This window comes from Fusarium oxysporum, chromosome 1 (genome assembly GCF_000149955.1).
Source record: "Fusarium oxysporum f. sp. lycopersici 4287 chromosome 1, whole genome shotgun sequence".
NCBI classification, from domain to species: domain Eukaryota; kingdom Fungi; phylum Ascomycota; class Sordariomycetes; order Hypocreales; family Nectriaceae; genus Fusarium; species Fusarium oxysporum.
The window spans coordinates 3,841,566-3,855,987 of NC_030986.1; the positions used below are offsets into that span (position 1 = coordinate 3,841,566).

Genomic DNA, 14,422 nt, shown 5'->3' on the forward strand with positions numbered 1-14,422 from the left:
ACCTGCATTACAAGCCTGTCCATCCATCTTTCTAGTGACCCACTAAAGTGCGGCTCTTGGATACCAAGTTCGTCCACCGCCTTTGACATTCTAAGCCCAACCTGGGTTCTGCCGCAACTGCTTTGTTCGAGATTACTGTTCTTTGTTGGAGCTATCAGACTTTGAGGCGCTCGACCAAAACCATTCACGCGCAGCTCGACGCACGACCATTTTCCCGACCCGGATCGATTGCACGCCTGTCTTTGTATCGCTGTCTTTGGTTTTCTCTTTAGGCGCTGAATTCAGACATATATCATCCGGAGCCAGCTGGCGCAGCTCCTGGAGCTTGCCTCGTTCGCGACAGATTCTACCCGTTCGTCTCGTATCATCAATGGATTGAATCACTTTCGACCGGGCCCATCGCACCCCTTCAATCGAGATACTCGTGACTCTATCGAGTAGCGACCGCTTGCGTATTCTCAATTCTGATCTCCCGATTGCCGTTCGCGACTTGGACATTATCTTCTGGTTTCGCTGGCCTTCGCCGACGCGCCTGCTGAAATCGCTTGCTTCGTGATCGAGACTTGGCAGCACGACCTTTTTCTAAAAATCGCAGGATGGCTTCCGAAGGTGCTTCATGGGGAGGAGAGGATACTGGCGCGCCGGGTTTTCAAGTTCAGCATAGCGAGGAACAAGTTGATAACTACGCTCAAGACTCTCTTGCCTCTGGTGACGCTGATACAGCAGATAATGGTACAGAAGATGATGGGGGAGAATATGATCCAGAGTCAGTCACCATTGGTACACCTGCGCCGGTTGCTGAACAATCTGCGGCCACTGCTCAACGTCAACCGTCCAAGCCCAAGATGTCAGGGGGCTTTATTGTTGAAGCATCCGATGACGAGGATGAGGGTGAAGATGAAGCTGACCAGCCTTCCAATACTGCTCCTCAATCGGAAGAAGTGCCCTCGCTCCCCCATCCTGGCCGTTCCACTGCATCTGATGAACCCGCTCAGCCAGCTCCAACCCATACACCTGTCCCTCCTGCTGTTCCTTCCAATGTGACTCCAGCTTTGGCTGGTCTCGATCCTGTTGCTCTCCTCGAGGCTCGTGTTAAAGAGGACCCTCGTGGGGATATGGATGCTTGGCTTAACTTGATCGCCGACCATAGACGCTCAAGCCGACTTGATCAGGCTCGAAGTACCTATAATCGTTTTCTCGAAATATTTCCACAAGCTGTGAGTGAACTTCATTCCTTCCAGTGATATGTATTGACAACATCTACCAGGCTGACGTCTGGGTCGAATGGATCGAGATGGAGCTTGGTCTCGACAACTTTGTCGATGCTGAACAGCTTTTTGGAAGATGTCTGATGACTGTACCCAATGTCAAGCTGTGGACAGTCTATCTCAACTATATTCGCCGCCGCAACGATCTCAACAATGATCCTTCGGGTCAAGCTCGCCGAACTATTACCCAGTCCTATGAGTTTGTCATCGACAACATTGGTGTGGACCGAGATTCCGGCAATATCTGGCAAGATTATGTCCAGTTCGTCAAAAACGGCCCCGGCCAAATCGGCGGTACAGGTTGGCAGGACCAACAAAAGATGGATCAATTGCGCAAGGTATATCAACGCGCTATTTCCGTGCCTATGTTGACCGTCAACAATCTCTGGAAGGAGTATGACCAGTTCGAGATGGGACTGAATAAGATGACTGTATGCTTTTCCCCTTGGCCTACAATAGCATAAAAGCTAACATTAACAGGGACGCAAATTCATACAAGAGCGCTCGCCAGGCTATATGTCGGCCAAGAGTGCCAATATTGCTTTGGACAACATCACCCGGCACCTCAGACGCACTAATCTTCCCAGGTTACCGCCAGCTCCAGGCTTTGATGGGGACCAGGAATTCAGAGACCAGGTCGAACTGTGGAAGAAGTGGATCGCTTGGGAGAAAGAGGATCCCCTTGTCTTGAAAACCGACGAGCCCAAAACATACAACCAACGGGTACTCTATGTCTACAAGCAAGCGTTGATGGCACTCCGTTTCTGGCCTGAGATCTGGGTTGATGCGGCAGAGTGGTGTTTCCAAAACGACATCCGGGAAAACGACAAAGAATTGGGCACAGAATTGCTGCTTGAAGGCATTCGAGCAAACCGTGAAAGTGTTTTGCTCGCCTTGAAACACGCAGACCACATTGAAGTCAACTATCCTGGCAAAGAGGTCGACAAGGCCGAGTTTGCCCAGGCTGTCCGAAAGCCATACGATGATGTTCTCGAAACATTGTACGAAATGGGTGACAAAGTCAAAGAGCGGGAGAAGTTGGAGGTCTCTACATTGAGACAGGCTGCCGCACAAGATCTGGTTCAAGCTTCCATCGAACACAATGATGACGACGACGACGAGGAAGACAGCAAGCCTAAGCGTTCGCCCATGGAAGAACGCATTCTTGCAATCCAGAGAGGATATGCTGCTGAAACACAACTTCTGTCCCGTACGATTTCCTATGTCTGGATTGCTCTCGCAAGGGCCATGCGCCGCATTCAAGGCAAAGGCAATCAGTCAGAAGGTGGTTTGCGCAAAGTCTTCACTGATGCACGCCAGAAGGGACGACTCACAAGCGATGTCTACGTAGCCGTTGCTCTTCTTGAGTCTGTTGTCTACAAGGATCCTGTAGGCGCCAAGATCTTCGAAAGAGGCGCCCGTCTGTTCCCCAACGATGAGATGTTCATGATAGAATACTTGAAGTATCTTCATTCCAAGGATGACACGACTAGTAGGTTTGGAATATCCGAAGAGGCAACGCTTGAAACTAATCAATTATAGATGCGCGAGCCGTATTCGAGACTTGTGTCACCCGACTGGTTTCCAAACCAGAGACTCTAGCAAAGGCAAAGCCGCTTTACGCTTATTTCCACAAGTACGAATCGCAGTATGGCGAGCTATCGCAAATCTCAAAGCTAGAGGACCGGATGGCAGAACTCTTCCCTGAGGACCCCAAACTGAAGTCTTTTGTTGCCAGGTTTTCATCCGACAAGTTTGACCCAATTGCTGCCCCCATTATCATTTCGAAGACAGTGCAAATGAGGCCAAAGCAAGTCATGCCCACTATGGTCGAGCAGCCTATCTCGCTGCGAAACAGCCCCATGCCAGCGCGACAAGAACAGAGTCCCCGTCCTCAGTATGTTCGGGCAACTGCTTCTCCAAAACGGCCTCTTGCCGTAGACGATGATGAGCTTAACCCCCCCAAACGACTCGCTAGAGGAGTGTCACCTCTCAAGGGTGCAGCGGGCCGCCGCCTTGACCAGCAGCGCCGGAACCAAGCATCAGCGTTACACAGGGATATCACTTTCCTTCTTAATATCCTTCCCCCTTCTCAGAGCTTTGACGCACAGCGCGTTAACCCCACGGCCATGGTCTCCATTCTCCGGGACGTCCAACTTCCTGATGCCGCCACGTTGAAAGCTACAGGTGGTGGCCAGGCACGCTTTGGTAATCCCCCCCACACTAGACAACCTTCGGGCGAGTTCGGCAGCAGGCCGCTGAGCCCATACGGAAGAGTGGCGTCTGCAGCCGGCGGGTATAGGAACTCGCCGCTGCGGCCGGAGAGTGGAAATACCTTCCAAGCCAACCCCTATCCTCCTCCTGACCCGAACGGCCAACTGCCCATGTGGCCGCAGGTACCTGGTGGCTACGGCGCACCGGCACCAGGGCAGTTTGGAGGATATCGATTTCAATAAGAAACCACTCGAGAAGATGCCAATGATCGATGACAAGGGATCTTGGGCTGTAGACAACATGATCTAATAATACCGGTGAAAAGGGGTTTTTGGATGACGTTGAGGGCTGTGCTGGGATTGTCTTTGCCTCGCGCGTTATGCATGGTATGGCGTTTGGGGGAATGAGACATCAGAAGTGGTGGGTGACATTGATATTTCGTTTGTTGAGAGGATGAGATGCAGCAATATTATCTGCTTACTCAATTGGTATCAAACAACTTCAATAACCTTTTATAATTGACTCGAGTCCTGGAATATGTACATGCTTTGTGCTTGTGCTTTGTGATCATTGTAACGTTTGTCGAGTTTTTAGCCGTAGACGGCTGCAAACTGAGAATTGATGCCACAACGGATTGCTACATATCGAGCCGCATTTACCCATATATCAAATACAGTGTCTCTAATTCTGCTTGCCACGGTCCGTATGTTTATGAACACTACCGCCACAATATTTTGTTTGACAATAAATACACTGTTTAGTCTGGGTTGTGGCTTTGACCAAGTCGTTGGACCATCCAAACACTCAACTGACACTCAACCTTGTTTATCAAACGAAAGTTCTTACAAGCTTTTAGCAAGCTTATATGAGTTCAAAAATGGCCAATTGTATTGCTAGATAACATTTGGCATTGATATATTCTTGAAATATCCTTGTATGTGATGATACTCGTAGCTAATTCCTATCACTTCATTGCCAGTGCCGCCGTTGCTTCCTCAATTCCTCAATGCATCACCGGATCCATAATCTGCCAGTGTTGTTGCAGTGGCTGCCCTTAATTCCTCAGTGTAATCGCTGCCTGATTCTTGGGGCGTTTTGTTGATATCTTTTCTCCGTGCACATCCTAAACTCATCTTTTTCTCTCCTCGTGCACTTCCTCACCTCAGCACCAACACTCCATCCTAAACTCATCCTAAGCTTCAATTTGGGTACATCACACAGTGAGTCACTGCCTCTCCAGCTTCCCTCTCTCTTAGCTATATAATCCCCTCCTCTCTCCCTCTTCCTCTCTCCTTCCTTCTTTATCATCACCACCACTTCTTCCTGCGCTTCCTCTTCTTGAGCAAGCACATCAACAACTCTAGCTTCTATCAAGCCTTACGCAAGCACCAAATTTCTCTTGCTTGGCTTAAACAAAGCTCCTTTGCCCTCACAACAAATTCTCACATCAATCAGATCCCAAACCTCGTGCGCTTGCACAAACGCGACAGCAAATCGTTTGCTTCCGTGACCGGTGAGTCTCTCCCTTCTTCCCTTTCTGTCATCTCAGTCAAAGCACCTCTTCCCTCAGGACTATAAATACCCTCTCTTTCTCCTCTTCAAATCCTTTTCTATCATTCAACACCTCCCTCAACCTACCTACAACACACTTCAAGCATATTCTACTTTCACCCAGTTCAATCTTTCTTCACCAATCATCTTTTACATTTCAGTCACTGACTCTTCCAGACACATCAGTCACCATGTCTGACAGAGGTCGATCGCCTTCCCCGGCTGGGTCTGGAGGTCCCTCCGGCTCGGGACGACGTCCTTCTCAGTCTCCCGCACGTTCTGCGTCTGGCTCTGCTGCTGGTGGTGCCGCTGTCGGCTACCAGAAACCCCTTGGCTTTGATCCAGCCAAGCCCCAGGGTCAGGACACCCAAGGCAATACCCGAATGGAATTGCCTCCTGACGCTTACGTGGCCGAGACCAAGAAGGACTTGTTCACGCTGCGAAATGGGCGCTTCAACACTGAAGGGAAACCCGAGCAGATCGAGGTCAACCAGTACAGGATGACCAAGTTTGACTACAACAAAAAGATTTATCAGTACGACGTAAGTAGCTTCCATATGAGTTCATATTTCATGCATTCTAACACACACTACAGGTTTTCATCTCTCCCAACCCGGACAAGATCGGCCCCGTCATGAAGAAGATCTGGGCGCATGCCACTACTCGCAATGCCCTGAAAGCCTACAAGTTCGACATGTGGCTCTTCGATGGGAAGAAGCTGGCATGGAGTCCTGCTCTTGTGGAACGTGGCGAGGCTCGTTTCACTGTCGACCTTGACGAGGGCAAACGACCTGCTGGTGGGAGAGCTCGCGAAGGCGGCAAGTTTCTTGTCACAATTCGCAAAACTACCGAAATTCAAGTTTCTGCTCTTCAAGGTTATCTCGAACACAAGATATCTTTCAACAACAGCGTTCAAGAGGCGCTGAACTTTATGGATCATCTTGTGCGACAGTGGCCTTCCAGGAACCTCCTGGCCATCAAACGAAACTTCTACAAGACTGGTCAGCCTGGAGCTCCTCTTCAGGATGGAGCTATTGTTGAGGTTCACAAGGGCACATATGCTTCCATCCGCATGAGTGACAATATCAAGCAGAGAGGTGTTGGCCTCGGCTACAACATTGATGTTGCCAACACTTGTTTCTGGATCGGAAATCAGCCCATGGACAAGATGGCTTGCAACTTCCTCGCCACTCTCGATGGGAAGTATGGAGGACATACACCTGCCACCATCAATGAGTTGCTCAAGCCTGTCCGGGACCGCAAAACTGGACGCTGGGCCTCTTCGGATGCTTTCAAGCAGCTCCGAAAGATGCGCCGACTCAAATTCAAGATCAAGCACAAGGGTCGGAAAAACGAGGACAAACTGTACACCATCCAAGACTTTGCCTTCAATGAGAAATTCGGCGAAGCTGGCGCATCGGCCAGGACCTGGACTTTTGAAAAGGACGGGAAAGACATCTCAGTGTATGAGTACTACAAAAAGGAGTACAACGTGACCCTGAGACTGTCTCATCTTCCACTTATTGATGCTGGAAAAGGTGGCATGATTCCTATGGAGCTTGCCTTCGTTGAGGATATGCAGCGATATCCCTTCAAGCTTAACCCCGAACAGACAGCCGCCATGATCAAGATTGCTGTCACCCGTCCAGCTATTCGCAAGCGGGACATTCAGAACGGAGCAGCTGCCCTGCAGATCGGTCAAGATCCGTTCCTGAAGGAGTATGGCGTCAACTTTGAGCCGCAGTTTGCAAAGACCGAGGCACGCATTCTGACTGCCCCAATTGTCAGATTTGGACAAGGTACAGCCGAACCCAGATTTGCTGGTCGTTGGGACTTGCGAGGCAAGAAGTTCTGGAAACAGAATGTCGCGCCTCTCCAGAACTGGGGCTTCATCGCCCTAGAGCAACAAGTGCAGCTACCCGTTATGCAGGCTTTTGCCAATACCTTCAAGAGCACCTACATCGGTCATGGAGGTAAAGTGACTGCCGACCCTATCCTTTTGCCTACACCTGGCCCTCTCCGCTTTGATGCTGCGGGCGCCATTGCGCACGCTCATGAGCAGATCACGAAGCAACGGGGCTACACCCAGCTCTTGTTTGTTATCGTCTCCAAGAAGAACAGTGGAACTTATGAGCGCCTCAAGAAGTCTGCGGATTGCAGATTTGGTATTCTTACCCAGGTCGTCCTCGGCAACCACGTGCAAAAGAACAATGGGCAATACCATTCAAATGTGTGCATGAAGGTGAACGCCAAGCTTGGTGGTGCCACTTCCTGCACTCCTCCTCTGTGGAAGACACCTACATTCTTCCCCGACAACCGCCCTACCATGATTGTAGGTGTTGATGTATCCCACGCCGCTCCTGGAGGCGTAACCCCATCCACCGCCTCGATGACTATGTCCGTGGATAAGGATGCCACTCGTTACGCCGCCGTTGCTGAGACCAATGGATACCGTGTCGAGATGCTGACCCCCTCGAACATCCGATTCATGTTCGGAGAACTCATACCTCGTTGGAGAGCCAATCACCAAGGACTGGTTCCTAAACACCTGATCTATTTCCGAGACGGCGTAGGAGAGGGACAATTTGCTTACGTGTTGGACCAGGAAGTCGAAGAGATCAAGAAATATCTTGCCACGATTCTCCCTGGTGGACAGATGCCGAAATTCACTGTGATTGTGGCCACCAAGCGTCACCACATTCGTTTCTTCCCTCAGAGAGGAGATAAGAATGGCAATCCTCTGCCTGGTACTTTGGTTGAGCGAGAAGTCACGCATCCTTTCATGTTTGACTTTTACCTCAATTCACACGTTGCTATCCAAGGAACCGCTCGACCGGTTCACTACCACGTCATCTTGGATGAGATGAACATGCCGGTCAACGATCTACAGAAGATGATCTACCAACAGTGCTACTCGTACGCACGTTCGACCACTCCTGTATCACTTCACCCGGCGGTCTACTATGCGCATCTCGCTAGTAACCGAGCTCGCGCTCATGAGAACGTCAACTCTAGTGATGGTTTCCGAATCGGTCCCAAGGGCCACGAGATCGCTGCGGAGAAGCAGGCGCATGGTGCCTCCACCGGCCTTCCTAACAGGACCGTTGAAGCACCTCCGTTGATCCGCCTTGGCGGTGCACTTAGCCAGACGCCTCTGGATGGTGAGCAGCGACAGAGAGACTTTTTTCGCGGCACTATGTGGTACATCTGATCTGTGATGGACGATACCATGGATAGGAACGTGGATGGTGATGGAATGACAGAGATGATGGGGTGACGAGAATGGAGAGTTGATCGCTAGGGCGGTGGGAAGGGCATGGACAATGCGAGCGATCTTGATTTCTGGTGTATAAGCTAGCGGACGCAGCTTTGAGGAAGCACAGGATCATATCAAAACTAAAAGGGGCGACCGGTTTGGCGGGAAGTGGCGGTGGAGGTTGATTTTACCTGTTCTTAAAATAGCTCTTGATCAATTCTATTCAAGCGATCTTGCCACTGTTGCTGTTTGAAAATGTGACTTGTGTTGTGAAAAGATCATGCCAGTCTCGTGCACAGCTAATGTGAGATTGAGAACGAATTTTGATTCCCCCTGACTTGGCTTCGATTTAACAAGAGGAATTGCTTGCCATTTCAAGGAGTATACAAGTTACGTCTACATGGCCGACTATTTAATCTACAGTGTCATGAAGTTGATGATGGATGGATCACGGAGTGTGATAGAGGTCTATGATGAGTTGCGAATCCATAAATTCTTGAACATGGTGCTTGCGAGCAGTGGAGAGATTTGGGCCTTCTAGCTATAGAGAGACTGTGAGACAAGTATGAGAAAATATCTGGAAGCGTTTGGCGGCCTGACTTGGGGAGAATCCGACTATATCCGATACAGAGTTGCGATGTCATCTGCTTGAGTATCATGGATAGTATTTATTTAGTCCATTGAGACAGCATATTAATTATGCTCAAATGAGCCAAAGGCTCGATATTGATATACTGAAGCTCAGAATATAATAATAATATCCATCGAGATCTCGTACTGGATACTGTTATGTCCCAGCGGATTGAACAAGAGCAACCCAGTTCTTCCAACATATCATTATAGGGTATCTTCGGTAGGGATAGAGCCATCTCAGGGTTGCTGCTAACTCATCGCTTGATTCAGACATGGAAAACGGGCATGTTGATCTCCTAAAGGTGAAACATACCCATTCCTGACGTGGTTGACCATCCCGATCAGCCAAGACATTTCCTGTTCTGCTAAGCTCTCCTTCTGGATGTCTCAAACCCAAGACAGGCCTGAAAGCGGCAAACCACATCATCGGGAGCCTAAAACGTCGCGTTGAAAACTGCAAAACTTACCCGAGATGGATGGTTTCGGAGGCTTGTCTCAGATATTCATCTCTGATCTTCTGTTCACGAATAGCCAAGAGAATCATGGCCACAGCAAGACCAAGGGCCTAGGCCTGGATCAAGGATAAATAACTCTCTCTTCCATCTCTTTCTGACTTCGAACCGTCTTACTCAACCAGTCACTCACTTACTCCTTGTGTGTTCCTAGTCATTCTTTATTTTTCTTTGTTGCAACATGGTTCGACCAGTCTTCTTTGCTGGCATCTTTGCCGCTGGCGTTTTCGCACAATCAACCGCTGATCCTGCTCTGACAAAAGACGGGGCGTTCCAACATCTTGGATGTGTTGCTGTTAGGCCCGGCACCTTTCCTCGTCAGTTCGATCTGGGTCAAGCTGGGTGTACTTCGTCATGTTCATCAAACGGCAACATCATCGGCTTCCGTGGAAACAGCTGTGTCTGCGACCGTCTTGACCTCTCACCAGGGCCCATCGCCTACCGCGTTGTAAAGGTTGATAATGCTCTCTGCAATCAATGGTGTGACCCGGCCGACAGATCCAAGGGAACCTGTGGAGGAGCCACGATTCAGGGATGGCCCATCTACGACCTGTACAAGAGAAACAATGCTCAGATCGTATATGAGGCCTTCCCAGGTGCTACTCCCACTCCCGCACCTACTCAGCCCATCCAAACTGGCATGCCCATTCCCAACCCCAGCCCAAACCCTAAGCCAGGTGACGTCTGGCACGAATGCCCACCCAATGTTGTCAACTGCCCTTATCGCAACAAGTGCCCCAATGGCAGATGTCAACTCAAGCCTATCGTTCAGCCGTGCCGTGGATGTTCTTACAACGGCACTGGTAACTGGACTGCTCCGACTTGTCCTCCTGGAGGCTGCAATCAAGGTCCCAAGCCTGTTCCCGTTCCAGTCCCCGGTGGAAATGGAGGAAGTGGAGGTAGCGGCGGCAACGGTGGTAATGGAGGGAACGGAGGTACCGGAGGCACTGCTGGAAACGGAGGCAATGGTGGTAACGGAGGCAATGGCGGCAGCGGGGGCTCTGGAGGCAGTGGAGGTTCTGGAGGCAGTGGCGGAAACGGAGGTAATGGAGGTAACGGCGGGAATGGTGGTAACGGCGGGAATGGTGGTAACGGCGGTGGATCTAGCGGATCCAGTGGCGGCGATGGACATCACGGAGATCAACCTCCTGTCATCGTCAACTCGGCCGTCACGGCTCGCGGTGAAAGCTTCATCCTGGCTCTCGTTGTGATTTCCTTTGCCTTCACTCTTTTATAGGCTTGGGGATGGAGGATGTTATCATTATAGGGGAGTTAGAGGTGGCTTTCTGTTCTTGTAATACACTTCGCATAGAAAAGGGGTAATAGGGGTTAGATACAGCTTTGGCTTAATATAATATCACATCAGCAAGACACCGGGAGCAATACTTCAAATGGGGGATCATCTAAAATCTCTTTCTTCATTTTACTTCTATTATGGTGTCGTGGTACAATATGCGTTCTGTAGCTGACTCACAGGACTGTACATTTTCTCATATGACGAGCATGTCTTCGAACGTCGGAAAGTTCACTTAAGCAATGATCTTCTCCTTGCACTCGATACTACACTCAGTTAGTAAAATGACTTCAATGAATGTACTCTTATAACTCACCCGTGGTCGGCCTTGAGCTGCTTCATCAATGTCCTGGCAAGGCTAGGGTACACAGGGGCGACAACACCCTTATCTGTGATAGTACCGTCGAGAACCATCTTGGTAGCTACAGAATTGGTCAGTATGTATCAACTCGATCGCTCAATCTCGTAGGGGGAACATACCAACACCACAAGGAACACCGACAAGCTTGGACATGGCGGAGTAGCCACCGGAACCCTCAGGGGCACCGTACTCGATAAGGGTGGAGGTCCAGGTGTTCTGGCTGCCGTCCTTGTTGACGACCTCGAAAGTGTGTTGGAGGAACTGGATGCAAGTCAGAGTGGAACCCCAGGTTTTAGTCAAGCTCCCTATTGGTACTCACCACAAGATCGCGCTCGCCCTCCTCATAAGCCATCTTCTGCTCAAGAGTGGCGCACAGGGTGTCGAGGGCTGTTCCGCGAGGGGTGGTCTTGGCATCAGAGAAGACACCAACTATAATGGTGGATCAGCATGCGCTCAGAAACGACCGCCAGCACTTTTGACTTACTCCACTTGAGTCCAGCCAGCACTTGGCTCTTAACAGACTCGTCGCTGATAGAGGTCTTGGAGAGGACAGTCTTGATCAGATCCTCCTCGCTTGATGAGCTAGCACCAATGAACTTCTGGAGGGCCTCCTTCCAAGGAATAGCCTGCTTGAAGAAGTCTTGCTCATCAACGCTGAGGAAGCCAATGTCGACGAGAGCCTTGACGAACTGGGGGAAACCATTGTAGCGAATGGTTCCTCGGACGACGGTCTCGGCATCGGGAATGCGGTAGCTATGGAGGTCAGTCACTGCCATTCAAAGTAGTTCTCTCTAACCTACCGCTGACGGTAACCAGTGCTGTCACGGTTTCCATAGGCAACGAAGTTGTAACCCAAGTAGCCGGTGTGGTAAGGCTTAGCAGTGCCCATGAGGTCGACACCAGTGATGTCAACCAGCTTGTTGTCCTCGTAGTACTTGGCGTTGTTCTTGAGGGCCAGAAGAACACCTCGGCTACTCCAGCTGAACTTGTAGCCTAATCGTAGTTAGTGGCGGCGGCGTGAGTCATGATCGGGATTTGGAGTACCTAGAGGGTTGTTGGAGTCTGCAAGTTGGTTAGCTGTGATCATTGACCATTGAGTTGGGAGACATACTCTCAGGGGCGGGGAGACCACCGCAGAAGCTCTTGAAGGACTTGATCTTGCCACCCTCCTGCTGGATGCGGTCGATGAAGTCGACAGCGTAAAGGTGGTCGACACTTATATGTGTTAGTGAACGGTTAGAGTCGTAGATGGTCGAGAAGCATACCCAGGGTCAACCTGAGATAGTCAGCAAGCTAGAATTGGAAGACAGGATGCCATTACTTACACCAATCTCGTTCAGGACTGTGATACCGGCGGCCTTAGCCTCCTCGTGGAGCTCCTCCATAGCAGGAGAGACGTAAGAGGTAGTGACGACATTCTTCTTAGCCTTGATAGCGGCCTTGATGACGGCAACGTGGTATGTGTAGGGAATCAGAGAGATGGTGATGTCGTGCTTAGCGACAGCCTCCTCGAGAGCAGCGGAATCGTTGACATCGAGGCTGATGGCGTTGGTGTTGTCGAAAGTTCCAGCGAGGTTCTTGGCTGAGGCGAGAGTACGGCAAGCAACAGTAACGTGAACGCCAGCCTTGGCGAGGACTTCGACGGCAGGGGTGGCAACGAAGCCGGAACCGAGGAGGAGGGCGGATTGAGGCATTGTTGACGATGAATTGATCTGTGGTGTTGTGATAGGGAGATTCTCGTTGGAAGCAAAAGAATTTCCAGGAGCTCTTACTCAGGTCAACGAAAATGTAAATGTTCTGCCCCGCATTTTGGTAGGTAACGAGGGGCACCCCCCCTCCCGGCTTTCGGAGGTCGAGGGGCTGTAAAGTTAGGTATTTTTCCACCCGATACCGGGGCAATTGATGCAGAGGTAACCCGTAGCAAAGCGTTGGACTGGCGCTAAGAACGGGGTTTGAGCCTGGGGCAAGCCTGTAATGTCTTTGCTTTGTGACGAAATCTCGGGTAAAAGTGGGCATTTTGACGATGTAAAATAGACGAGTGTTTGTTGCTGTCTAAAATGGAATGTGTTCCCGAGATAAAGAGACTAATAAATTTTAACTCATAGGTAGCATTTATATACAAGACAGAATACTCGTGCATGCAATCCATATCAAAGGTAAAATGGAATCAGGCTACGCACATCAACTTCCAAGACACGAGTCAGTCTGCGGCAGATAACAACAAGACAGGACCGGAACCCCTGTAATACGAATCACACAAGGCTCAATTGGTCGGTCATGGGCCTGCAATCTCTAGCGAACAGCCCGGGGAGTTGAAAACGAGGCTAGGGGATGGCAGAAATTTCAAGATTTGGTGCTGGTTTATAAGAATATTTGGATAGACTTAGAACATCTTGGGGTAATCTGGGATGGATTTAGTTGGCTCCTTGACTCGGCAGTTTATCTTCGCAACCTGATCCAATGCCTTCCCGAGTATTCTAACACCCGCAAGCAAGGCTGTCAACCTTTATAAAGGTAGGCAGTAGTTTTTCAAGCAAGGCCTTCCAGCTTGCAGGCATGATAAACTGACCAAAGAGTTCAATTGGATACATTGTGAGCTGATAACTTCTGAAATGAGGGGGTTGAAAATTCACACTGTAAGCCCACGGGCTTATGTAGCGACCCTCCCTGTACACATCCATACTTGATTCATTGGAATTAACCTGTCACGCAGTTGATGTAAAAACCGTGCTTATGAGCTCCTTGGAAGTTAGAAACGTCAATAAGATGTTTAACGCAGCCATAACTTAGACCGTTAGATGTTAGAAGATCTAATTCGCTACCGGGGAGTATTCAGGTGATATGAGAAGCGGTTACTATAAGTTGTTAGCATCACCGCATTTTAAAAAGTCAAGATAACCAAGAGTTGGATCGAAACTCAATCCGGTCCAAAAGTGAACAGACTTGACAGGCAGGGAGGGCATAACAAGATCATTCAAAGCCAGAGTTCAGCAGCCGAGTTCCCCAATCGTCACCGAGATAGAAAACCACCCACGCATTCATCATCTGAAAAAGCCAGTACCATCGGTGTGGCTCATGTCTTAGACTAATGACAGAGAGAATCGATTTTCCCCTTCAGCCTGGTCCTAGTCTGTCGCACCTGGTTGTATAATTTCAGTCCTCTAGGGAGTCCGGCTCTTAAGCTACATGATAACCAACAACAACAACAACAACAACAACATGAATTAGTCAAGAATCACACCCTGAGGTGAAATTAATTGCTATTGGTAGTTGACAGAAGTCATCCTTGCTTTGTGATACCGCCTCCCTTGTTGTAATTTGGTGAACAGACCT

At 49.8% G+C, this 14,422-nt stretch overlaps 6 protein-coding genes across 6 annotated transcripts; 4 read left to right on the top strand and 2 right to left on the bottom strand.

Moving 5' to 3' along the window:
• The first annotated feature begins 57 nt into the window (after positions 1–57).
• FOXG_00710 (mRNA 3'-end-processing protein RNA14) lies at positions 58–4,123 on the top strand. The gene is made up of 4 exons (XM_018377260.1): positions 58–1,217; positions 1,268–1,699; positions 1,749–2,760; positions 2,811–4,123. The coding sequence occupies exons 1-4, from the start codon at positions 597–599 to the stop codon at positions 3,722–3,724; spliced, it is 2,979 nt and encodes a 992-aa protein (XP_018232951.1). The 5' UTR covers positions 58–596; the 3' UTR covers positions 3,725–4,123.
• Positions 4,124–5,224: 1,101 nt separating this feature from the next.
• On the top strand, positions 5,225–8,528 carry FOXG_00711 (uncharacterized protein; the record flags this gene model as incomplete). Its single annotated transcript, XM_018377261.1, has 2 exons — positions 5,225–5,575; positions 5,629–8,528. The coding sequence occupies 2 exons, from the start codon at positions 5,225–5,227 to the stop codon at positions 8,242–8,244; spliced, it is 2,967 nt and encodes a 988-aa protein (XP_018232952.1). The 3' UTR covers positions 8,245–8,528.
• Positions 8,529–8,689: 161 nt separating this feature from the next.
• On the top strand, positions 8,690–8,830 carry FOXG_17933 (uncharacterized protein; the record flags this gene model as incomplete). The annotated part of the gene is made up of 1 exon (XM_018397950.1): positions 8,690–8,830. The coding sequence occupies one exon, from the start codon at positions 8,690–8,692 to the stop codon at positions 8,828–8,830; it is 141 nt and encodes a 46-aa protein (XP_018232953.1).
• A 358-nt stretch (positions 8,831–9,188) lies between these two features.
• FOXG_17934 (uncharacterized protein) lies at positions 9,189–9,466 on the bottom strand (the record flags this gene model as incomplete). Its single annotated transcript, XM_018397951.1, is given in 3 exon segments — positions 9,189–9,218; positions 9,236–9,356; positions 9,390–9,466. 3 exon segments carry the CDS (start codon positions 9,464–9,466, stop codon positions 9,189–9,191), a joined length of 228 nt encoding a protein of 75 aa, XP_018232954.1.
• Positions 9,467–9,473: 7 nt separating this feature from the next.
• Positions 9,474–10,833, top strand: FOXG_00712 (uncharacterized protein). The gene has a single exon (XM_018377262.1). The coding sequence runs from the start codon at positions 9,616–9,618 to the stop codon at positions 10,669–10,671; it is 1,056 nt and encodes a 351-aa protein (XP_018232955.1). The 5' UTR covers positions 9,474–9,615; the 3' UTR covers positions 10,672–10,833.
• FOXG_00713 (saccharopine dehydrogenase [NADP+, L-glutamate-forming]) lies at positions 10,827–13,185 on the bottom strand. The gene is made up of 10 exons (XM_018377263.1): positions 12,415–13,185; positions 12,355–12,365; positions 12,201–12,304; positions 12,134–12,151; positions 11,890–12,082; positions 11,574–11,842; positions 11,409–11,518; positions 11,209–11,350; positions 11,045–11,150; positions 10,827–10,994 (listed from the first exon to the last, which is right to left on the bottom strand). Exons 1-10 carry the CDS (start codon positions 12,781–12,783, stop codon positions 10,964–10,966), a joined length of 1,353 nt encoding a protein of 450 aa, XP_018232956.1. The 5' UTR covers positions 12,784–13,185; the 3' UTR covers positions 10,827–10,963.
• Between the last annotated feature and the right edge of the window lie 1,237 nt (positions 13,186–14,422).